The sequence below is a fragment of the Tachyglossus aculeatus genome, chromosome X4 (genome assembly GCF_015852505.1).
Source record: "Tachyglossus aculeatus isolate mTacAcu1 chromosome X4, mTacAcu1.pri, whole genome shotgun sequence".
Classification (NCBI taxonomy): domain Eukaryota; kingdom Metazoa; phylum Chordata; class Mammalia; order Monotremata; family Tachyglossidae; genus Tachyglossus; species Tachyglossus aculeatus.
Genome location: NC_052098.1, coordinates 24,957,501 through 24,982,819, shown reverse-complemented (window position 1 = coordinate 24,982,819; position 25,319 = coordinate 24,957,501). Strand labels below are relative to the sequence as shown.

The following is a 25,319-nucleotide window of genomic DNA, read 5'->3' as shown; positions in this document are numbered from 1 at the left end:
AACCTATTTGCTTACAGCATTTGAAGTACCAAACTGAGGCCTGATTTCAAAGGCAGTCAGAAATTAAACATTACGATTTTTGAACTTCAGCAATTTCATATTTTGCAAATATTGGTATTTTAGCTTCAAAAGATGTTACAAAGCCAGATTCCCAGTGCAACACATCATCATTCCTAGTTTAATAGGTTTACATTGGTTTACTGATTTCAGATGTGACAAAAACTCGTTCTTTTTTTCTGGTTTCTTACATCATTTATGTTTCAAGTACCATTTTAAATTTCACATCTCATTAATGCTGTAAATATAATAATGCAAATGAAGTGTTTACCCAAACTGTGAAAACATGCAGCCAGGATTAATGGTGGCTTACAAACAAATTAGCCACATTCAAAAGCCTGGGCCATGCAAATACAGCAATCTAACATTAAGTAGTTGCAGTATAACAGAAATAAATCCAAACACTTTGGATATTTCATGATGTGACTACACACTGCTCTCAGATTTTAACAGCAGAACAGTTGAAATTACAGCATGTAAAGCATTACAAGGGAAAAAATGAAATATGGTAGAAAGAAAAGAGATGTTAATTGACTCAGATATATTTATGTATTTACACATGAAGAAAAACAATATGTGTATATAGCATATTTTTTTTCCTTAGGTCTGGGGCTCTGTCAACAATTGGTACTCATGCCTCTTTAATTTGCAACTAAGCTTACACTCACTGAATTTGTTGTGATCCAGTAAAACTGTGCTACACGTGGAACTCTCTATTCCGATCCAATCTAAGGCCAAGGTGGCAGACTGTGTATATCAAAGGTCACCACATGCAGAGTTCAGAGAAAATCATAAAGATGATAGTTTATTCAAGATATTTGACGTTCTGCCAGGATTTTTTTAAACCAGTGGGAACTAACTGAAAACATCTGTATGTTTATGAAAATGCCCATTAATAATTAGTGGTTTTGCCAGCCATTGGTTTTCAGTATAATTCTCTGGTATGTTGCTTTTTTCACCTCTCTAAGATTGATGTGATATGAAATGTGCTATAATTACTATAATGTGGTTCTTATTTGACAAATGTACGCATTTATTGTATTTTCAAACTTTGTTCTTTTTAAAATATGTTCACTATTTTCAGAAAGAATTTGTCACGAGAATTGAATTCCTATTTACAAGTTTCTAATATCCAGTTAAGCCTCCATAGTTTTAACTTTTGCTTCCAAGTTATTTAGAATTCCGTAGTACCAATCTCACATCATTCCAAGGCACCCACAAGTCAGGTTAATTTTCTTGTTGGCAGAGCTAATGACCTATTATGACTCACTGTGAATCACCTGTGACTATGGAGCTTTATATTATTAAGGACACAAAATCAGTGCCTATTCAATCAGCAAGGTGCTTTTTTCCTTTTACATTTCTTCAAGATAAATTTGGAAAATTTAGGTAGTGTTATTAAAATATAATTCTTGAATAACAAATGGGGCATATCTACATGTCTATATGTGCTCACACAAATATACATATATTTGTCTGAAACTTTAAAATATATTTATATTTAGAACCATTTGCACTCCCAGAACAAGACAGCCTTACAGTATGAATACAGATTTCTTGCACCCTTTAGGAGAGAGACTTAAAAATTCTAGCATTTATTTTTTATTTCTTCACAAATTGTGTACAGAAATATTCTCTATTGCATGTAATTAGTGAGGAGCTGATGCTGATGCATACATTGTAGAAACTAAGTACATTAAAATGCATAATGAGCTAAGCTTTTGAGGCATGCAGAAAATAAGAAAGTTTATGTCCATAACATTAATATGGAGCTATTAAACAAGGTTCTAATTAATTGGTTGCTACCTTTATCCTTTTAAATCTTGAAAGCATTCAGGGATGAACTTCTACAAATCTAACAAGCAAAGAAAAAAAGAAAAATAGTTTAAATTATTTCAGGAGAGTAAAAGTTATTCTTTTCTATAGCAGAAATGCAGTTGATTTAGTATGTCCTTTTACTACTTTACAAAGATTTAAAGGAGACCACTCTTCTGGTGGCAGGTTCTAAATGCATTTGGCTTAAAGCACTCAGTGATGAATGAAAAGGAAAATCAAGGGGTACATGAAATAAAGGCAATCAATCATTTTATATTAGCTGAGAGGTATTCTAAATTAGAAACCCAATCATTTTAGCCGCAGAGATATCTTTTAAGCATTCACCATACCCTTTAATATGCACTGACCCTTTAAGAATAAATATTGTCACAGGTACATTCTTCACTTCATTGGATGGGTTTAATAAAGATTTATCTTTCTAGGTTATGAAAAGTATTGACATGCATTGTTGAATTTTTGAGGGTATTTTTCCTCCTTAAAAGAACTGTAGTACAAGCTATATATTATATACTTAGCAACCATAAATTTAAGTGGCCTGCATATTGGAGATTTTCTTATAAACTCTCCACAAAATGACAGTTAAGTAGGACTTTGGATAAAATAATTTTTAACATCTTGTTGGAACATGTACGCTTAGATGGGTAGTATTAATTGTAATACTACAAGTTAGGTATAGTTTACTTGTAATATTTTATTTAGTATTAATTATAACTTTGAAAGAAGGCATATCTGCACATTGCCTGTGGGAGTGATACAATCGCCTTTGCTGAAAGAATATTGTGAAAAATACTTATTACTGCACCTGTTGCTTAGCATGTTACAATGTGCAAGCAAAGTTAACACTGATAAATATAGACTTGTGCAATCTTTTCCCAACGGCCATTGCTGTTTAGTGCTGATTGCTAGTGCCTTGATATGTCAGGAATTTCCACCCTGGAAAAATGACCAGTTTCAGAGGAAAAATCAATTTAAATTCTATCTCTGGACATTAGTAAGAAGACTTGAAAAAGGTATGCGTAACCTTATTATCAATTTGTTAAAGAAGTAATGCCCCACCTCCTCAATTTTCTATACACAATGGCTCATAGCTAGTTTTTCACAAATCTATAATGTTGGGTCACTTTTTGAATGTTTTTAATTATACAATTAGGGTAATTTGTTAGTGTAATGTATTTTCTGTTAAAGGAAAATGGAAACCAAATCATAGAATTTTCAATCAGAAATGTATTCTTAATTTCCTATTCCGAAGATGGTGTGGTGGCTTGTGAACTAATGTATTCTGCTTTGGCAAACTGAACTTTCAAGTCTCTGCTAAGGAACATCTTTTTCTGGTTTAAGAAAGAGTGGAGACACTACTCTCTGACTGACTTTACAGCAGTGTGGCTCAGTGGAAAGAGCACGGGCTTTGGAGTCAGAGGTCATGGGTTCAAATTTCGGCTCCACCAATTGTCAGCTGTGTGACTTTGGGCAAGTCACTTAACTTCTCTGGGCCTCGGTTACCTCATCTGTAAAATGGGGATTAAGGCTGTGAGCCCCCCGTGGGACAACCTGATCACCTCGTAACCTCCCCAGCGCTTAGAACAGTGCTTTGCACATAGTAAGCGCTTAATAAATGCCATCATTATTAGTATTATTATTATATTATTTTCCCCCTCCTTCCTGTAGTGCTGTCACACTCATTGGAGACTTATGTTAATTGTGTCAGGCAGGAAAGAAATCACGATCTCCCAGTTAGATGTCCTTGAGAAAATAGAATGATGTAGCAAAGCTCTGGATGTTCCGTTCATAAATTGGAAATCATTCTGTGAAATAATTCTGCTGTTGCAGTCAGAAGAGGTGATATATGAGCCTTCCCAGAGATGAGTGTTGGCATTGCTTCATCTAGTCTACTTACTAATGAGTTTGCTAAATGTAGGCCACGTACCCTTGACATCATAAGAGCATCTAGCAAACTTGATCAATATTGAATCTACGGTTATGTTATAACCAGAACTCCGAATACGAGGTTCACCCATCAAGGAAAGTAAATGTTTATGTTTGACTTGACTGCAAGTTGGAGGCAAAGTCTTTAAAATTAATAAGCTTTCTACCAAAACAAATAAATAGGGCACATTCTTATCAAGATATTGAACCTTTAACTTTAAATGTACCTTTGAGCCTTCAGACTATGTGGGAGGGCGTTTTCATTCGTTTGATTTACATTAGATGAGAAAAGGAGGGAAAGTAGGCTTTATCGGGGAAGATATCAGGCCTTTTATATTAGTATCCTTAAAACTTTAACCTTTTCATAACCTATTTGCTACCCAATAGCAGGGCTAATGGCTGAGAGTTACTTAGTATTTAATAGCATGCATTTCATAGTGGTTTGGCTTAAAAGCATGAAGCATGCTTTGCATGGTTACTGCACAGCTGTGACCTTTACTCTTGGGCTACATTATGTAGAAATATTTTCAACCCTATTTGGAATCTAGAAATTGTAAGTCGTTTTCTAATTTCCTACACTTGAAGGTGGCTTTTCAAGAAACTGTTTTAGGAGGAAATTGATCTTTCCAGATGCATCCTTTAGTTGTTAAACTGTGCTATTATAAATGGAAACCCTTTCATACCATTTGTTGTGAAAAATGTAAATAAGGTGACCACTGTAAAAAGAAAAACCAGAACAGAGCTTTGAGTTTTAAGGCTTCTGAAAAGACACTGCTTTTTCTTGAGTCAAGAGATTGAAGGAAGAACACAAGTGGACTCATAAACAGAATTTTTCAGTTAAGTCAGGAAATAGGCTATCAACACTTTGGCTGTTCTTATTGTATCCCTTATCGTAATTGACAGATTGACGTAAAACCCTATCACATGACTGCCAAGGAGGTATGTAAATGTATAAGAGGTCACTTTTCACATATGTTTGCTGGAAAGGAAACACATTTAAAGGAAGTTTCAGTCAAAACAATGACCGTATGCAAATGTTTAGCTCTGAAGGTTCTCCTTAATAACAGTTATGCTACTCTTTTAAGATCTCAATGAATGTGATTGATTTTATATCTTTCATTCTGATTTTACCATCATTGATAATTGAACAGTCATGCAGTAAGGATTAGGGTTTTACTTAATCATTTTAAAACTACATTTATGATTTGGAGAATATCTTAAATTTTAGCCATAACACTAATTCACTATTAGAAAAAAAATCACTCACTGGGGTAGAAAACTTTGCCCATAAACCAACAAATATGGAGTGATTGAAAGTTATTCCAGATAACCTTACAAAATACTTCAGAGGTGAAAATGAAGGGCAGTTATAAACCATGGTTTACAACAATGCCCGCATTCATTTTAAATACGCCTATCTTTTCTCCCAATTTTGACTGAAAATCATTTCATTATTTAGATATGTCCATCATTGACACTGGCCAACCTGTTTTTTTATAGCATATAATGCATATTTTTCTGTTTTAAGATACTGCTTCTCCATGAAATACTCAATGTATCAAAATTGGGACTGTCTCCAGTCCTTCAAATATTGTATGTTTGAGAGAGCCTTTCTTCTTGAGTATTACAGTACCATATGATCATTATATTATACACACACACACACACACACACACACACACACACACACACACACACACACATTATATTATATCAGAGGGTTTAGTTGTAACTTTTAAGTTACTTCGGGTCTTAAAACACTAATGATTATTATCTTTAATTCAGGTATTTATTTAATAAGGTAAATATTATTTTCAGGTAAACCAAAGTGCCTGAACCAATTTTTTTCAAAGTGTATTTTTCAGAGTGATTTTCAGGCCTATAGCTCTGAAAATCAAAATCTCAAGTGTTTGAGCAATTATTCTGCAAAACTTTTAAGATAAACAAGATCCTTCTTGTTCTTTCTCTCTGACACAATGTCATATGTCACTTGGACTTTGGACAAGTCTTAATTTCAGAAACTCAATGGAACTTCTCCCAAAAGACATCTCCAGCAATGTTTCTGTAAGCTGTTCTTAATGCTTGCTGTGGACTGTTCAATTTGGGCCAGTTTAGCTTTGACCATTCCAATTTATTTCTTCCATTTTTCTTTCTGGGGAAATTAAGTCTTTTCCCACCTTTTTGGGGAAGGCTATTGCTTCTAGGTAGGACTTTGTGCCCAAATCCATTTTTAGTTATTGTTTTCATTTTTATGTAGTTTAGACAGAGCCATATTAAAAGAATTAATTAAAGTTGGGTGCTTTTGTATGTTTGTAGACACATACACACACGCACACACACACAGATATGCATATCTGTGTGTGTGTGTAAATATATATGTGTATATATATATATATATTTGTATATATATATTTGTTTTTATATGTAATATCCATGGATCTGAAAAATTAATACTGTTAGATTTAGAGCTCTTCAAAATAGGATGATATTCAGAACCTTGAATTTGCAATAGTTACAAAGTGAATTGATTAAATGTCTCTTACAGTGGACATTTCACCAAATGGATGGATGGAGGGGAGTGGAGTTTACTTTTATTTGTTTTTTTTGTTGTATATATCCTATGTAATACAAGGTTTGTTTAAATGATTAGCCCATCAGTTGATGAAATAACTAATAATGAGTAGCTCCTCGAAAACGAAGATTACCACCCACTGGAGGTACTTTTCTGAGATCATTATAAAAACACCAATCTAATGTATTTATACAGGCCTTTCTCCAAAAGCACACCATAAAAAGCAGTTATCTCAGTTTTAGTCCAGTTTTAGGCAACAGAGTGATAGGAACCTAGTATCAATCACCACATAGGTTAACAGATTTGAAATAGTTATGGGTTGTAATTTATAAGGGTTTTTTTATATCAGAAATGTTAGTAACTATTTGCAGTTGCATCAGAGAGCATCTGAGTTGTGTTTCAACTACAAAATTGTGTCATTGTTTCTTGGGCTGGTTTTAAAATGAAAATCTATAAGCACACACATATATTTAAGCATATGAATGTGTGTGAGAGTTCATACATATACATATGGTTGACATTAAGTGTGTTATTTTTGAATTTCGCAGAAACAGCTCTTTGGGTTTGCTCCAGTCTATTGTGCAATTTAATGTTTAAAATACATACAGTTGCTAAGTAAAAATTCTTATGAAAATTTGATAGAGCTTTTCCCCATGTATGCTCAGTAGGGTATATTAAATTGTATTGCATCAGCTATTTTTCCCTGAAATAACCTAAAACAAGTTGATTTTATTACCAAGTAATTTTAGGCCAATTTTTTGGAGTTAGATGAGTGAAAACAATCATTCTGTTAGTGTGGTCTCTTTTCTGGCATTCCTCTCACTTGAAAAATGTTTTTTTTTCCTTAATTTGGGGAAAAATATTTCCATTGCTGAGACCTTGAATATCCAACTTCAGCCTAAAGTGATTTTTTTATGGCAGAGTTTAACCTCCTGAACTGGGTTTAGTAGGGAAAACATCATGCACATCAAAATATGCTCCTTTGCTATAGGCAGTTAAGTGAGCATATCTATTTTTATTAGCTATTCAGAATAATAAAAGGAGTTTATACTTTGGCTAAAACCAAGAAAGCACAGATTCCCTCTCCCTGCGCCCCCCCATCCACCTCCATTTTACATCTTGGCATTTTTAACAGTTTCAAGTATTCTGACCTAGTTTGGAAAACGTTTCCTAGTTTTCTAGTGAGAATGGTTTATCCAAGATTTAATGGTCTCGTGGTCCAAGGTCTCTTAGTCTTTTAGATAAAAAAACATTTTTAAAAAGATCCGTACTGAAACTTCAAAAATTAGGCTTCTTTTTCTCAGTCTCGACAACAGAGAAGCTTTTTTTAGTGTAACAGTCAGATAAAGTCAAAATTACAACCTGCTCTATTTTTGCCATGTGTAATCATCAGGAAAGGACTAGAATAATTAACTGTTAAACCACGAAAATTATTTTGGCCACAACTACATCTTTGAAAAAGCCTTAAAATTTGCCTGGAGCATCAGAGAGAATCTTATGCAGTTAATTTCAGCTAACAGATTGTTTCCTAGAATTAAAAATGCTATTCATGAATTAATTCACAGTCAAGCGATCAAGCCCCCCAATTTTTTTTCTTCTTCCCTCCCAAAAGCTATATAAATTTACTTTCTTAAGCATTAAAAATGAGCAGTATATCTTTTCTATAAATCTGCTAGCACTGTAGGGCATCTGTTAAACAGAACTGTATAGGGTTGCATGAACAATCTCTGAAGGGCAGAACTGATGATTTGGAGATCTGGGAATAATTTGTATCAGCTTGCATTTAGGGAATTCCTCACCCTATTTAAATGTAGTAAAGCATCTTAAGTGCTATTATTTTAATTTATATAATATGATTCGATATTCTTATCACCTTTTCCTAGGTAATAACGCTTTCAGTAACACTAGGCAATAAACTTACTTTGGAAAATATTTTCACACTTTTGAATAGCAATTAGGGAGAGTATGTGTAAGGTGGGGACTTTTTCCTGGAACCTGCATGTCATGTATGTTTTACCAAATGCATGCTTGAAATGATTGATTATTGGACCTTTGTATAGATATCTAAAGCACTGCATAGAAAAGCATTGGATTTTTCTTCTAAAATATATAACTATTGAACATTAACATTTTCTTTCATTTCAGCTCAATTTGTACTCTAATAATTGCTAATTGTTATGTGCTAAACACTAGTTTCTCTTTTATGCTTTAATTAATTGGGGAGCATATTAAAGTAGCTTTTTAATTTAAAAAAGTTGTAGGAATACTGCTTTCCAGAGTAAGTTTTTGTTTGAATTTTTTGAGTTACTTCTTGGAAAGTAAGGTTTGTGCCATGTACAGTACTAGTTTGCATGCATTCATTTAAATACTAAAAACTGTAGTACTGCTCGATCCATATCTGACTGCTAGGTTTCAATTGACAGCTGAGGATTTGTGACTGGACCATGAATCAAAACGGCAGGCATTTATACCCCAGTGCCAGTGAGGATACATTGGGAATTACTTGGCAAAGGTAACATTTTAATTATTTCCAACCCTACAATACATCTAAAAATCACATTGAGATATACAATATCTGTTTTAGGTAGCCTCACAGAGTGTATATGTCAAAAAGTATCCAAAGCTATTTGTATCATTTCTCTCAAATTCACATTTTCTTAACCAAGTCAAGTGTACCTTTAAAGTGAGTAGATGCTGCCAAACTGGCAAAGCTTATAGTGTAAAATACAAAAGAAAAAACATATTCAGGTTTGAGTACCTGAGAAAGTAAATAATAATATAATATAATATAAAAAATGGATACAGTCAACTAGCAGTTAACCTGAGGTGAATTGAAACTTCCAGTTTGTAGATGATTCAGAACGCTTGTTTCTTCTGCTTTTTCATTTTTGCTAGCTGTCAGTACCCTTTCAAACCTCCACCAAAGGGAGGATAGGGAAGGTAGAGAAGTTGAAAGTCGAATCAGACAGTTTTGCTGCTCACATGCTCAAGGGTGCATGGGTGGGGAACAAGGAAAGCTAACAGACAATGTGAGGATTTGGAATAAATATGAATTTCACTTTATGCCATTATTTGGTTCAATGCCATTATTTTGGATAATAGGACATTGGCTGTATTTCGGAAGGGAAAATTATTTTGAAGTGTTGGTGTATTTTTGGCGAAATATACCAGGGAAGATGTACCCTCATGTATTTGGTATTGCTGAGGAATCACTTATAACTAGATGGAATATGTTGTCCTAGATTGAAACCACTGCTTAATGTGATGCTCAAGATATGATAGAACAAATCCTTTGTATATTTATCAGATGGATACTTAGAATTCACAATACAAGTTCACATCTGGCAACCAAGCTAACTGAAAAAGATGAGACAATTTCGTGTTTTAAAAACTCTCACAGATGAATCTACCAATTCCCATCATTATTTTAAATGCTTACTTTTAATAAAGTGTTAACACATACTCAGTTGTTAACAGGAAGCATTGGGCATATGTTCGTATATGTGCATGCATGTGTGTATGAACATTCAACATGACTATTTCTTGTGTTTTAAGCTTGGTGTTTTGTTGATGATTAGAACTTGATATCCCCCCCCTAGAACAAATGGTATTTAAATATTCTGAAACCAGAAGAAACCTATGTATTTTTTACAGGTCTAAGACACAATTTTAGTTAAATTGTGGTATGTATTTTAGCCCTTGTTTCCATTCATTTTTCAATTGATATCCTCTTGGAGAAGGTGAGTGAACAAATGAAGCACCACAGATCAAATGTTCAAGAGGGAAATGAGGTCAGTGAATCACCATCAGCTCTTAGGACACTCTTCATGTTACAACTCGCTCTTTCAAAAAATATAAATGGTGTGTTCAGTTTATGGGTGACAACAAGAAAAAGGTTCAGATTTGAACTAGCGGGGATATAGATTCATTTTCTATGAATGAATAATGGATGTGGAGTTACTTGGATACTCTGCTTGCATGGGACAGAAATTTACACTCATTTTCACTGCATGTTTCGGGAACCAGGCCATTCAAGTGGCAAGGGTAGTCTTCTAGAACAGCATAAATGTCAGTTCAATTTACTTTGCAACATAATATTTAATTTTACCTAAAAGTAGCACATAACTGTAGCTATATTACATAGTATTATACTACTGACATGTGTGAGCCCAACTATGGAGTGACTGGTAGCTTCATTCACAATTATTTTTATAAGATCCACAATTAACATTCAAAGGGAAAATTTTATATTTTCCTCTTTGCCCAAGAAGTGTTGAAAAGATAATCAGTTTTCAGTGATTGGTAGTAGATATTATGATATATTTGGGAAATATATTTTGATAGGAGTAATAAGAGATTCGGCAGTTCTGTGAATTGTCCATTCTTAGCAGGAAACTCTATCATCATTTGTACAGTGGGGATGCTGTATTTGTGTACCAAAAAAATGGATCCACCTTGCTATTCAATTTGAGATTCATTTACCTATGATTTTCTGTATATTGTGTCTACCAGCTCTGTTATACTCTCCCAAGCACTTAGTACAGTGCTCAGTGCTCGGTAGACGATTGATTGATAAGAAAAAGAAAAATTGATAGGGATTCCAACAGAGACAACACAGAGATTCCAATTCATCAGTGCTTTTGAGGACAAAGAAGTGGGACCAAAGAGAGATTCTTTCCTTCCAATAAGTAGGTCAGAAACTCTTAGAAGATTTCCTCAAATTTGAAGTTACTGTTGTCTTGTATCTGTATATGACTCTACTGCGATTGGTCCAGTGGAAAGATAATGACTGGGAATTAGACCAAAGTCCTGGTCCCAGCTTTGAAATTAGGAGAAAGCCTGCTGGGGCTCTCCCATCAGTAGTCATAGTTTTTAATTGAAGGACTACCAAGGGCATATACTTTTTGGTGCACAAGTCCATCAGGAACCCTGAAAATACCCAGCTCACGTGGGCAATGGAGATTGCAGTGGCTACCAAGTCAGCCGTTTGCTGTATCACACATGGCGCTGCAGCACAGTAGTAGCATTATACTGTTGTCACTCCAACTGTAAATGGGTCCTACCGTTAAAAGACCTTTGTATGAACTTCACAATGTGCTGTATACCTGTGCCCAAATACTCTTGCACTGGACCTTGTACCCCAGCAGCAACATGACTGGATGGGAAGGGAGAGTGTGAGTGGCACTGCACAAACCACTACCACTGTAATGAATTCCGTAGCTCAGATTCTCCTTCCTGAAGTCTCAGACCAATGCCTGCCAGTCATTCTTAATGGATCTCTTCTATCTCATCTCATCTCTTCTATAGTGCAGATGCCCTATCTGGCTACAACAGTGAGATAGTGAAGAATGATCTGCTTCAGTCCAGAGGATTTGGCCTCATTTTGTTTCACTTTTAATGTAAACAGTGGGCTTAGAAATTGAAGCGTTTTTTTATAGAAAGTTTTCATAGCCTATTATTTTGTGTTTCCAAGTGTAAATTAGTGTATCAATTTTGAAAAGTTGGTGGAACATGTTTGATAAAAGAGTTGGTAGTAGCTAAATCAAATGATCTTATTTATGCATAGATTAGGTAATACACACAACCAAACAGAATTCTTCACCAGCTTTAATCCTAGCTGCTATGTTTTTTTTTTCTGTTATGTGTTATGCACATACTATGTGCCTGGCACTGTACTAAGTGCTGGGGTAGATACATGATTATCAAGGTTGGGCAGAGCCCCTGTCCCACATGGGGCTCACAGTCTTAATCCCCATTTTACAGATGAGGTAACTGAGGCACAGAGAAGTGAAGTGTCTTTCCCAAGGTCACACAGCAGACAACTGACAGATCTGGGATTAGAACTCAGATCCTTTTAACTCCCCGGCCTGTGCTCTACACACGAGTAGCTTCAGCTATTCCTACTCCAGTTCTGAATGGCCAACTTCTAAGGGGGTGAAATGTGATCGACTGCTTATGCTAACTCCTTTTGTGTCTGTACTGTAGTTACTAAGTGAAAGACTATATTGTGTGTGTGTGTGTGTGTGTGTCTTTGTGTTTACAATGTAAATTTGGGAGGTTTTTTTCTCTTGAAGCAGTGATGATAGAGTGTGTGATTCAGACATGAAAGTGAAGTGAATGGAAAAAACAAGCATGCAATACACTAACCGTATATAAATAAATAATAAAAAAGCATCTAGGAGGGAATGTGTAATGTGAAACTGGATTTATTGTTGCATTCCCTCCAACACTCTCTTTCCTCCCTGCCCTCTAAGCGCACACACGCACACACACACACACACACACACACACACACCAGCAATCCACAATTGAGCAGTTGTGTGTGTCCGATGGTTTATATAAACATAGATGATGACTTCAGATGGCTAAAGTAAACATGTGAGCGTTACTGAAGAACACACAGACCATTTGCTCAGCTTCTGGAATAAGTGATTTTTATGTTTGTGCTGATCCCATAATTGTATGGCACCAATAAGACTTTCTCAACTGTTACGTGTTACATGTGTTGGCACTGCTTAGTTTTTAACACTTAATTATGATGTTACATATGCCAAAAAAACTTGAGGTTTATTGCTGTTATTCTTGTAAGTGGCTTGATTTCCCAAGAGAAATTTAGCAACCTGAAAAGCTTATTTGGATCAGATCGTGGATGGAGAAAGGGGAGGGAAAGGGAGAGTAGTATCATTCATTCAGTCCACTTCCTCATAAATCCCCTCCATCTCCCCCCCCAGCAATACCCAACTAGCATTTAAACAGAATAGCCCTCCCTCCCATTTATATTTGTGTATCTATTGTGAGTCTATCAAAAAGTAAACAATAAATAAATCCCAAAATGTGATTAATATAGGTACTATTTACAAAAATGATTCTTAACATTTGTACTTTCTAGTTTTTATTTTATCATGTCCTTTAGTGATATTAAGAGTTAAATTTCCTTTCCACATTACATGTAGACTGCACCGGCAAATTCACTAGGTTAGCATTTCCTGCCTTTGGTTTGTTACCTTGACACATTAGCACAATATAACAGCTGTGTTGTTCCTGGGGTTCCTCGGGGGAGCTTTATTCTCAGATTGCTGAATTTCCCTGTCAGCTGGAGAGATGTTCAAAACGTTAAACTTTTTACACATCTTTCTGTGCCCCTAGCATCACTGAGATTATGATAAAAATGCTGAGAAGGTAGTTGAATCCAGCAAAATTCAGTTCACAGTGAGGAAACTAATGTCTATGTGACAGAACTTTTAATTTGTTTCCCAGTGGGTAAGTGTGCCATTTTTTGAACTCTGAAAAAAAGTTTGTCCATTCTGTCAGAAGATATGCTCACCTGTTAAATTGAAGTAAAACATAGCAAAAATATTATTTTGATATTTGCAGTCACTGAGAGCTGTTGTGATTAGCCCTCTAATCAGGTGAAACGGGCTTTTCTGTGAGAGTTTTACCCAACTTTGTCCATAATAAAGAAAGATGTACAAAAATATTTCCTTTCATCTAGGCAAACATCTTCAGATTACTTCCTAAGAAATTAATTGTATTCCAGCCAGACTTGCATGCTGCCATCCCACAGGAAATGGGTCAGCAATCCATTAAGATGCCATTAGATAATCTAATTTGGAACTTAATCTCTAAATTAACCATGCTCCATACTTGAAGCATACTTGAGAGAAAGAAAAAAGTTTATGTTTGAATCGATAGGGGAGCCGAAGCGTGAAGAAGGCTGTTTGTTTTTTCTGTAGCTGTGGTCACGTCTCAAGCCGTCTGGTAACCAGGAGAAACCAGACATGATGTAATTCCAGATTGAACTTGAACTTCAGGGACTTAGAATTGGGGAACAATGGACCATAGGAATCAATAATGTCCATTTTCCACATGATTATGTTTGGAGCTTTAAGTTAACCTTTATGGGAGAAGCAGCAGGATCTGCAGTGTGACCAAAATGAGATGATCCAGAGACAAGATGTTAAAGTAAAGCAAACAACTTTTTCAATGATATTTTCTGAGCAGCACTGTAGATTCCAACAGGATTAGAAAAGTTCCCGCTCTGCAGTAAATCGGTTGCCTGTTCTGAGGGCTCTTTGTTCACTTAGGTAGGACAAACTTAATCTTACATTTCCTGTCAGATGATTTTTGGCAGCACTAGGAGGGAGGGCGGAGCATGTTTCAAATAATTCCCAAGTGTAAACCTTGCTTATTAACCCTTTGTAGAGATAGGAAGTATATTTAATACCCACTTTATTTCAAGATGTTTCATGTTAAGTACTTTATATATTTATTAAGCTCTTAGCCAGATTCTCTATCTGCATCTAATGCAGTGTTTATTGATTGAATAAATATAAAACTACTTCTAATTGTTTTTATCAAAGCAAAAAGGCATATTACTTAATAAACTGCATAGGAAGGAAAGATAGCAATATGTTCTACCTATTAGAAGATGAAAAAGAAACTTGTTGAAATTTTCGGAAGCATAGGAAGCTCCATGGGCAAGAAAATAGGAAAGGTTATTCTAGTCTTCACTGTAGTCAACGTCTGCTTTCATGGTTTGTAGTTCTGTAAAAATATTTAACATTCATTGAGTTTAGTAATGTATTGGGAAAAAACTACACATAGATTACCAAAGTCATTCATTTGCTTGCAGTTCAAATACTTTTCCGGGACTCTTTGGGTCTATAAAAGGTTTAAATCGATTTTCAGCCATGCCTCCTTTAGCCTCTTTGATTGTAACACAGTTCTTCATACTGAACAGTCTTACAGATAATGTTGGAGTTAATTGGAGAAAAGAATAATTTGTGAAGGCAGACTATTCGTGCCTTAAGTAGGAACATATTTTTCTGTAGTTCAGTGTATCCTGATGCTTTTATAGACACATTCCAGCAGTCACCAGTGAGAGCATAGTGAAGGATCATCTTTAACAAAAGAGATTTTTATCAGTTGTTTTAAGAATCTTCACCTGCAAATGGGAGTAGCAGCAATATTTGAACAGTATGGAAAAGGGAGGGCTGGAGGAGGAGGAGCAGAGAGATTGTGAAAATTAATACTTTGGGCATTGTGTTTTATCACAGCATAAGACGACTTACCCCAATTCTTTTAACTGTAGTAAAAATGGATTTGCATATTGTTGCATTTGAGTTAAAGTAAATCAAACCACATAGACATGTGCCCAAATTGGCATTTTTTTCCAGTGAAACCTTTCAAAACATTCTCTCATTCAAAATTTCTCCATCTATTATTTTAAAATACCCCAGAGGTCCATAAAACAGTGTTACCACACATACCATTTTACTTCATGTACTTTTCAAAATCTTCAATCCCTGAGGAAGTTTTATAAAGAAGGCTGTTCACCTATATATGCAACCACTTGTCTCTTCCATTGCTATAAAATGAAGTTGTTTGCAGTCAAGAGGGTTTCCAAGAGTCACCTGCAGTTTATAATACTTACTATTGTCCAAAAGACCCATGAAAGTTCAGATCAGGAACAAGTAAGAAATATGTGATTACCATAAGTAATAAGTGCTATTAGACATTATCTTGGATGCATATAACATCATTCAAATATAAACCTAAATATTCCAAAATGTTCTCCAATCCTGGAAAAACAAGAATATGCCACATAAAAATCACTTCCTCTTTCCTTGATTCCTACACTAACCTACAGGCCAGGAAATAAAGACAAACACTAAATTCAATAGAAACATAACCAGAATTGGTGTAGAAGGCAATTTAATTGCCCAAACTACAATTTACAGGAACGCAGATTACCAGCTCCCTGAGAATTTGTCACTGTAAACATTTGGACCTATAGTTTACAATATCCCTGTGAATTATTTGTGGTCAGTGCCGATTTTGGCATAAAGATGCTTCTCTTTTGTGAACCATGTGCAACATTTCTTGCAGCACAAAGAAAAATGCCATTTTTTTTATTCTGTAGGAACTAGAAGAAGGTATCCCAACAGTATCTTTTAGCATCAAAGGCAGGATACAACTGAAAGAGCCAAATCAAAGTTGTTGGTTTTTGTAAGGGGTAACTTTAGCATTTAAAAGGGCTTATATTTAAACTGTGATATAAGTTCCTAGGACTTATTTGCTCGAAGAAAGACATTTTATTTTGTACTTCGTGGCTTCTCCTGGCTTCATGTCAAAAGAGGGGCTGAAGTCCAGCTTCAGGCGTTCAGTTGCTTGATCCTCTCACCAACAGCAGCTTGAAAAGGGGGTTGAGCAGAGCAGTGGGGAGAGCTTCTTTGCATGGAAGAAAAACCTAGAGAGGTTTGAATCCACTTTTTGCCCTCCATCTAGGTACCTGTTTATCCCCTCTTTTCCCCCATTATGCTTTTTTTTTTACCTTGTCTTGTATGTCTCTCCGGTGATGTTTCTTTCTCCGTCGCTCCCTCAATACCTGTGTTTCTATGACTCAGGCTCTGTGAGTGTCTTTGGGGGGGTTTTGTCTCTTCATTTTGTTGTGTCTGATAAAATCTCAAGCATTCTTCTAACCTAAGAACAATTAATGGTATTTTTAAGCATTTATTAGGTGCCATGAACTGAGCTAAATAAATACAAGATAATCATTCACAGTCCCTGTCCCTTTTCAGGCTCAAAACCTAAGAGATCGTGAGGGCACAGTTATTATCCCCATTTCACATTTTATGGGAAGCAGCGTGGCCTAGTGGAAAGAGCACGAGCCTGAGAGTCTGAGAACTGTAGTTCTCATCCTTGTTCTGCCACATACCTGCTGCGTATCCTTGGGCGATTCACTTGTCTAGGAAACTGAGGTACAAAGAGGTTAAGAGACTTACCCAAGGTTACAAAGCAGACCAATGACCAAACTGGGATCAGAACCTGGATCTCCTGACTTCCAGCCCCAATATCTTTCCATTAGACCACATCACCTCCCTATAGTTTAAAAGAGGGGTGTGGGGTATAAGTTTAAGAAAAATGGTGTGGTAAGGTAAAAAAAAAAAAAGAGAGGTGGTCAAAACAATGATTTCTAGAGCTAGGAGACAAATGTGGACACAGGTATATGGGTAGAAATCCATCAGATCTTAGATCTCAGATATTTTATTCTTATGTCCTAAATCCTGGGTCACTGCAGCTCTGGAGCAACGAGGAGTGGGTCTTTTTCATCTTGGGCTATCCTTAATTATCATACTGATGCAGGAATACCAACTCATCCTTAATTGTATGCAGGTATGCCACTTGGAAAAGCATCAGTGATTACTGTCAAAGTAGAGAAAAATTTCAGCAGTATTTCCTGTTGATTGAATTATTCTTGAGTTGCTCATTGATCTCTGTAAACTGCTGATATATATTTACCTCTGTTTTGGCATAATTAATAAAGATTTTAGCAATGTCTTTAAAGATAACATGTAGCTTTCAAATATATTGGATTGGGACGGTCTCTCTCTGAAATATATATATACATATATACCCTGCAAAAAACAGGTGATGTGGTGATGTCCCTAATAGAGATGAAAATCTTCTGTAGTACGTTATTTTCCTGTTATACTGAAAAATGCAAATATCTAGTACTACAAATTGAGTATGAAACACCTTCTGCCTCTTCTGTGAATATTCTCATGTATTGCCCCAGGTATATAGATAGAAACTGAACTTTCTGATTTTGGATTGCAACTTTCATTACAAATTCCTCTGCCTTTGGTCTCTTATGGCTCTTGGATGGTCACTGTCAAATAAATAGGGATATATAATCTCTCTCTTATAAAAATACAAGGTCATCATCATAGTCATAAAAAGATGACCACCACATCTGGCATAATTTTGGCAATTTCAGGAGAAATGCCAGACATTGAATAGGCACTGAGACCAATCTTCTTGGAGGTCAGGAGTAAAGTGTTGAAAGGGATACAAAATAAGTGACAGCTGATTCATTCATTCAGTCGTATTTTTTGAGCGCTTACTGTGTGCAGAGCAGTGTACTAAGTGCTTGGAAAGTACAATTCAGCAACAGAGACAATCCCTCCCCAACAATGGGCTCACAGTCTAGAAGGGGGAAACAGACAACAAAACAAGCTGTCACTTATTTGCTCTAAGTGAAAGGAAATGTAAGAAGACATTTACATAAGAAATATAAGTAAAACATGAGAATGATAATATTTGAGAGAGGTTAGAATGATCTGTCGGACTTATAATAATGAAAAGCTCTTCAGTGAAATGATAAAAATCCTATGAATCCTTAATTCAAACCAGCTAGGATATATTAATTTGCACATTGAAACATTACATTATAGCAATACAGAAGTATTATTATTATCAAGTGCCATCGAGTCGTTTCCAAATCTTAGCTATTCTATGGATATATTTTCCCTAGAACGTCCTGTGTTCTGCCATAATCCGTAACCTTGCTAATGGTTTTTCCGTTATCATTGTTATGGTTTCTGTCCATCTACTTGCTGGTCTACCTCTAACATGTTTTACCTGGACTTTTCCTAGCAAACAGTGCCTTCTCCAAAGAATTAGTCCCCCGGTGATGTGTCCAAAATATGCTAATCCAAGTCGAATCACAGAATATTACCCATAAATTTGTCATGTGTGGGGAAACATGATTTAAAATAAACGTATCTTTGGACATTGCGCAAGAGATTGATTGGGACATTGCAAGATATGTTTTGCAATTCTTTCTTTAGTTTACTTGTCATTACTTGGCAGCCGTACAAGCAGATAAGTGGGCAAAGGGGCAGTTGCCTGCCTATCACAATATTGCAATATTTGTTTGCATTTGAAAATTGCTTTCACCAGTACCTACAACTCTACTAATCCCTCTTACAAAGATCTATGCCTTATAAGTATGAGGTTAAACTACAAGTGGGTAATCAGCAACTTGTAAAAATCATATATGGGGTCTGCATAGCTTTAATGTACTTGTTTTATTCTTCTCAAAAGGATCATAAACAATATTGACAAGCATATTACACCCTGCATTTTTGGTATGGTCATAATATAAGATGGGAGGTTTGAAAGACTCAAATAAACAGTTAATTAAATTTGTTAGCTACACTGCAGCAAGAAATCTATTGCTAACTAAAATGTATTTCATTAAACCATTTCCAAAGAGTTACACAACAAACTGCATTCTTGGTTCTTTTGAGGCACGTTTTTTTTTTTTTCACTAATGCAGTATTGGGTAGATCTCTCATGAGTGAATGACTATAACCCCTTTATCCTTTATATTTATAAACTATCTCTAAACATCTCTTTAAAGGACAAAGGAAGGAATTTTCTTTCCTAGGTGATCAGATAAGAAATGATTTATCCATGTGGCAGTAGTCACATTTTTATGGTCACCTACTTTTTTTCAATGCACCGTACTAGGTGCTGAGAGGAGTTTCAAGTGAAGTCTAAGATAAGGTATCTGACCTTGGGTTGCTATGGTCAAATTGGGAGGCGGACACAAACCTGCAACAAAAAATACATATATTTATTTACAGACTATACATATGGCATGGAAAAGTCATATGGTGCAGTGATGGTGAATGCAATTTTTTAGAATAAAACTGTAAATTGGTAACAGGGAACATTAGTTAAATATGGATGGACATAAATAGAAGTGGACTCAACTCTGAGTGAAATGTTTTTTCTTATTGCATTTGGAATTCAATATGTAAAGTTAAATCACATATTTTGCTGCTGTTTTCAGTCACACTTGCACACATGGATAGGATCTTAGTATCAGTAATGTCATCTTCAAAAACTAAGGAAAATATAGAGACAGAGATTTATGATCCAAATAATTTACAGCAGAGTGTCTCTTTTACCCAGGAATGAATGTCCAAATGGGATATAGTTAAAGCGAAAGGGTTTTTTGGTGTGTGTTGGGGTGGTGGTGGCTAGTACTTGGAATTCAAAATTAAATAAGGAAAGGAATCTTATCTTTCAGGCACGTAGATTGATATTTAATAATAATAATTATGGTACTTGTTAAGTGCTTACTATGTGCCAAGCACTGTTCTAAGCACTGGAGTAGATACAAGCAAATCAGGTTGAACGCAATCCCTGTCCCACATAGCTGAGGAGGCAGCAGGATCTGGTGCCTGTTGCTGGACGGAAGAGGCAAGGGTGACTGGACAATTGTCTCAGTGGCCATACAAAATGAAAGAAATTCCGCACTTTTGAATTATGAGGATACCAAGAACAAATTTTGCCACAATAATCCCTCAACTGTGGCAGCTGCCGTTTCCCTGAGCATTTTGGCCAATATTAGTCCCAGAACTATTAAGGGCATGTAAGATTTGTCTCCCCAAACTCTCCCACTTGCGAAAGGAAAAGGGTATACATAACTCCCACCCTGGGCCTCTGCAGTCCTAGCACTGGCTTTGCCAGTACTTTCACAATAAAGCTCTAGTCTTGCCTGAGATCATTGTAAGAGGGAGAAAAAGAAAATCAAAATAAAAGATCAAAAAATGGCAACAAAAAGGAATGATCCCATTCATTTGGTTAAATGGTTTTCGATTATGCCTTTACCGGCCTGGTAAATAAGACCTAAGAGTAGGAATCAGTCATTTCAGTAGACAAAATGACACATGTACCCTTCTTCCTGAAATGCAGTGTTTTCATATAAATGAAATAAGGACAGCTGTTTATTCAACTGCTCTTTTTCATGCTCATTCAGCCTCACAGGCACAGAATTGAGATACGCTGTACTTGTGTGAGAGATGAGGAGAATCAGTAAATAACACTCTTTTGGTACACTTACAGAATGTGGGTTGGTATTTTTGCAGTAAGTAATTTACCACTTACAAATTGGCATGGATTGTCTCACATAATAGTTATTCTCAGTTTGATAAGGTTCAACTCTTATTTATCTGTACCTTCTCCATGTATTTTGTCCCATAACTTATCTTGCTTTCCTTGAACGAAGCAGGGTCATTCAGGATGTGATTACAATAACAATACCTGAAATTTATATCAATACCTTTACTTCGTTATCTTAAGTAAGTGTGCGTGAGATGAAAGTCATAAGAGTAGGAGCTCAGCTATCATTCACCATTTTACTAACTTAATTTCTTTCAACTCGGTGTTCTAATATACTTGATGTACATTGATGGAATTTATTTTTATATGATCTTGGCAAAACTTTGTAATTATTTATATTCTGTTTTTTCTTCTCCTTTCAACAGTCCTGGTACCTGGGCTAGCTTGGTCCCTTTTCAAGTATCCAACAGGACGCCAATCCTGCCAACAAATGTCCAAAATTATGGTTTGAACCTAATTGGAGAACCTTTCCTTCAAGCAGAAACAAGCAACTGAGGGAAAACAAAGTAAAACAAAAACAAAAAACAACAACAAAAAAAAAAAAACAGGAAAAGAAAAGGAAGACGGGACAAAAAAATGAAACTGAAGAAAGAAGAAAAATAGACCAGCAATTGCAGCACTTACAATCACTAATTCCCTTAAGGTTGAAACTGTAATGAAATAAAAAGGGTCGATGATATTTCACTGATGGGTAGAGCGCAGCCCCTGCTAAGTAGCCTTTGTTATATGAAGTCCGCTGGGAAATAGATGTTCTGTCTCTATGACAATATATTTTAACTGACTTTCTAGATGCCTTAATATTTGCATGATAAGCTAGTTTTCTTGGTTTAGTATTCTTGTTGTTTACGCATGGAATCACTATTCCTGGTTATCTCACAAAACAAAGGCTAGGAGGCAGCAACAGAGCTGCTTGATGACAAGGGCCTTGAGCCAGCCATTTTATAAATACTCTGATTTCCTAAAGTTCGAAACAAAAATCCAAGCTCTCTAGCCTTTAGTTATCAGAACCAATTTAATAAACTTTGGCCCTTTATCCAGCCTTTTCCAGTATGTAACCCAGTTTGAAATCTTTAAAAAGGAAGTCTGAACACAAAAGCTCTATGGAGAATGCCTCTATGTAGGTAAAGTGTTATCTCTGCATGCAACAGTAAAAATTAATATAATATTTTCCCCATAAAAGAAACACTTAACAGAGGCAAGTGCAATTTTAAAATTTATATCTAAAGGGGAAGCATCATTATAAGTCCTTCAGCCCTTGGACTCTAAATTGAGGGGATTAAAAAAGAATTTTAAATAATTTTGAACAAATTTATTTTCCCCTCAGTTTTTGAGGGCATTAAAAGGCATTAAATCTAGACAAATCATGTGCTTGAGAAGATGAAATTAATGGAAACACAGCACTTACGTTGGTTTAGCTACTGCCTCCGTAGAGGTAGAATGTATTTATTTAAAATTACTGGTTGCATCAAGAACCCATAGGGTGTACAAAAGGTTCTATAAAATCTGCATCATAGAGACAAAGAGGCAGGCAAATCCATGTCACTAGGGCAAAGCTTACAGTTTACAAACTGGGAATGCCAGGGGGTAGGATATAAAAATGCACTCTTGAGAAAACAAAAGTAATCAGGGTGCAGAAACTTGCATGGTGCTTTCAGAAATTAGCCTTGTTCAACAAATTTCACGTTATCAACAGAACTGTAGTGTGCATGGGCAGACACATTTTGCCTCTATGTCTCTTAAAATTTTAATTAAAAATGACTCTTTCCAGTAATCCTAATTTGCACGAAGATATAATGTCCACATTACGTGCCTTGCCTTGAAATCGAAAAAAGTGACATCACTACACTTGTTTTGCTGCATTTATTATCATTTTAAATCTTTACCATTTTTATGACAAAATATTTTGTACTCCAGATGAAAAAAAAGTGTGACATCATGGATTTTTTAGACAGTTATACCTTTATCTCACATTTATAAAGCATATCATGGCTGTGTATAGTTGCCGCTTAAAAATTGTAATCGACCAGCAATATTTTCAGTATTTTGGTGTTTTTTCTATTAATCTTTCATGTTTTTCATCTTCCAATTAATATTTTGGGGGAGGGGGGTGTTCAAATTTATACGAATTATGCAATACCAAGTTTTGCCTATGTAGGTAGTGCTTTTAGCTGTATTGGTTATTATAGGTAAGTACACAGATTAAAAAAAAAAAGAGAATAATGTATGCTTTTTTTGTTTGTTTGTTTTAATTGACCAAAGTGGGTACTGCTATTTTTGCAGTGTGATGAGGTCCTTTTGTGTACTGAGAGATGGACAGGGTTTTTTTTTTATACATATATGTATATATGTATATATATGTGCACATATATATACATATATATATACACATATATATTCTGGGGTGGGTGGGAGGATTTTTAACACTTTACAGTGTAGCTGTGAAGCAGTGCACCCTTAGACAGGCATGGGCTGCAAAGCGACTGTTCTGCCTACTGTGACAAACTTTAAAATAGGTTCCCTCTCTTTAACTTCCCACCTGGGGTGCAAGCTGAATTCATTTCTGGATCTTTTTTAAAGTCCAGAATTCTGTTGGAGGCAGACTTGGCTTGAGGATATTGTTTGACTTTTTCTTTTTTCCTTTTTCTTTGAGAGGTCAAGACCCACAGTGAGAGTGAGTTGTCTTATATCTGGCAAAGATATATAGTAAATGGTCCACTTCAGAGGGTGTTTTTCACTCGCAATTTAACACAGGAACATACTTTCTTCTACAAAATCCATATCCCCATTTGGACTATCTGCTGCAGCAAGCCTCTGTTGCCTGACTTCTCATTTTAATAATACTTGGACTGATTTACACTTGTCTTCATATTGCAAGCAGATGGCAGTGCTCTTGAGTCTTTTCAGATGAAAAGGCCAGGAAGTAGCTATTCTCAGCTGTAATTTGGACTGATGAAGAGAAAAGTTCATTTTCAGGCAGGAAAAATCTGACCAAATATGGTTCCATTTGTTCTTTTTCGGTTCTGGGGAATGGTAGCAGAAGGGGAATACAGAATTCAAGAACGTGATTGTGTACGGATGAGTTCAACCCACAATTAATGGTGAATGAAATTGTGGATTTTGGAGGGAGTGGAAGCAGGGGGAGGGGGGCAGGAGGCCTCACATTTATATTTGATAATTTAATGAGGAAACCAACTTTATGTTGCTCTCTCTCTTTTTCTTGAGCCCCATAGTGTGAATTGATTCATAGAACATCTAGCTGTTAGAGCCACTGAAACATGGTAGGTTGTCTTGAGGGACAGCCCCCCTCACCCCGGTAGGCTATGGTCTAATGATATAAACCATCTATTGTTCTCACAGCACATCATTTAATAATGAATTCTTATGAACAGTGATCATGTGCTGAGAATTGTATTCGATTAGCCCATTCAGTATGATGTCCCCAAATGCTGAATAGCACAGCAGGATGAGAAGAGTGCACGTTCAGAAGTAAGTGCAATAATTTCTGTGATACTTACTCTAGTAGACAACAGATGATCATAACTGAGCTTTTCACATATCTTTGACCTAGTGTGTGAATGAATCAACCTCACAAGACACACAGTATTTTTTCTAAAGGCAGACTCACTCTCTTGGTGCAAACGAATGAGCCTTCCTCTCTGAAGTCTTAGCAAAACTGTGGGTTGTCCTGCCTGCCTCTTCAATATCAAGGCCTGATTTGAGTTGGTTTTGGGGCGGGGGGGGGGAAAAATCAACCTTTTTTAAAAGATCGAAAGATTTGGAAAACTACATATTGAGGACTCAAATCCAGTCTTTGGCCTCCTCCTTCACCGGGAAGTGTATTCTGACTAAAGAAGAACCCACTCCTGTAGCTCTTGTGTGTCCCTCCCGTACCCGGAACTTCAGAGCATCAGGGTGGTGGTCGCTACACGAGGGCTGCAGGAGGAGGTGCTTTTTCAAGCCACCCCGTTCTACGTGCACTGTTCTGCCTTTATTTAGTTGTTTTGCAGCCCTGGCCACTTGGCAGTGCCACTGAAGTGTGTTTCCCCTGGAGTGACATGAACGTTTAAGGCTTGACTAAGAAAAAAAGGCAGTGAAGGAGACTGTACATAAAGACGTGGCAAAAATATTAATTATAGCAATATAGTTGTGGGGTAATGTTCAGGTGGGCAGCTCC

General features: G+C 36.0%; 1 protein-coding gene across 7 annotated transcripts in view; it reads left to right on the top strand.

Moving 5' to 3' along the window:
* NFIB (nuclear factor I B) overlaps positions 1-25,319 on the top strand; it is a 232,837-nt gene that overhangs the window by 204,973 nt on the left and 2,545 nt on the right. For 4 of the 7 annotated variants that reach the window (XM_038769970.1, XM_038769967.1, XM_038769969.1 and 1 more), the window contains exons 11-12: positions 8,812-8,900; positions 21,511-25,319. The exon at positions 21,511-25,319 is cut by the window's right edge and continues 2,545 nt beyond it. In XM_038769970.1, coding sequence (XP_038625898.1) covers positions 8,812-8,900; positions 21,511-21,640 — 219 coding nt within the window. In that variant the 3' untranslated portion in view covers positions 21,641-25,319. The remainder of the gene's footprint in view (positions 1-8,811; positions 8,901-21,510) is intronic. The other 3 variants (XM_038769971.1, XM_038769972.1, XM_038769973.1) reach the window with 3 other exon arrangements.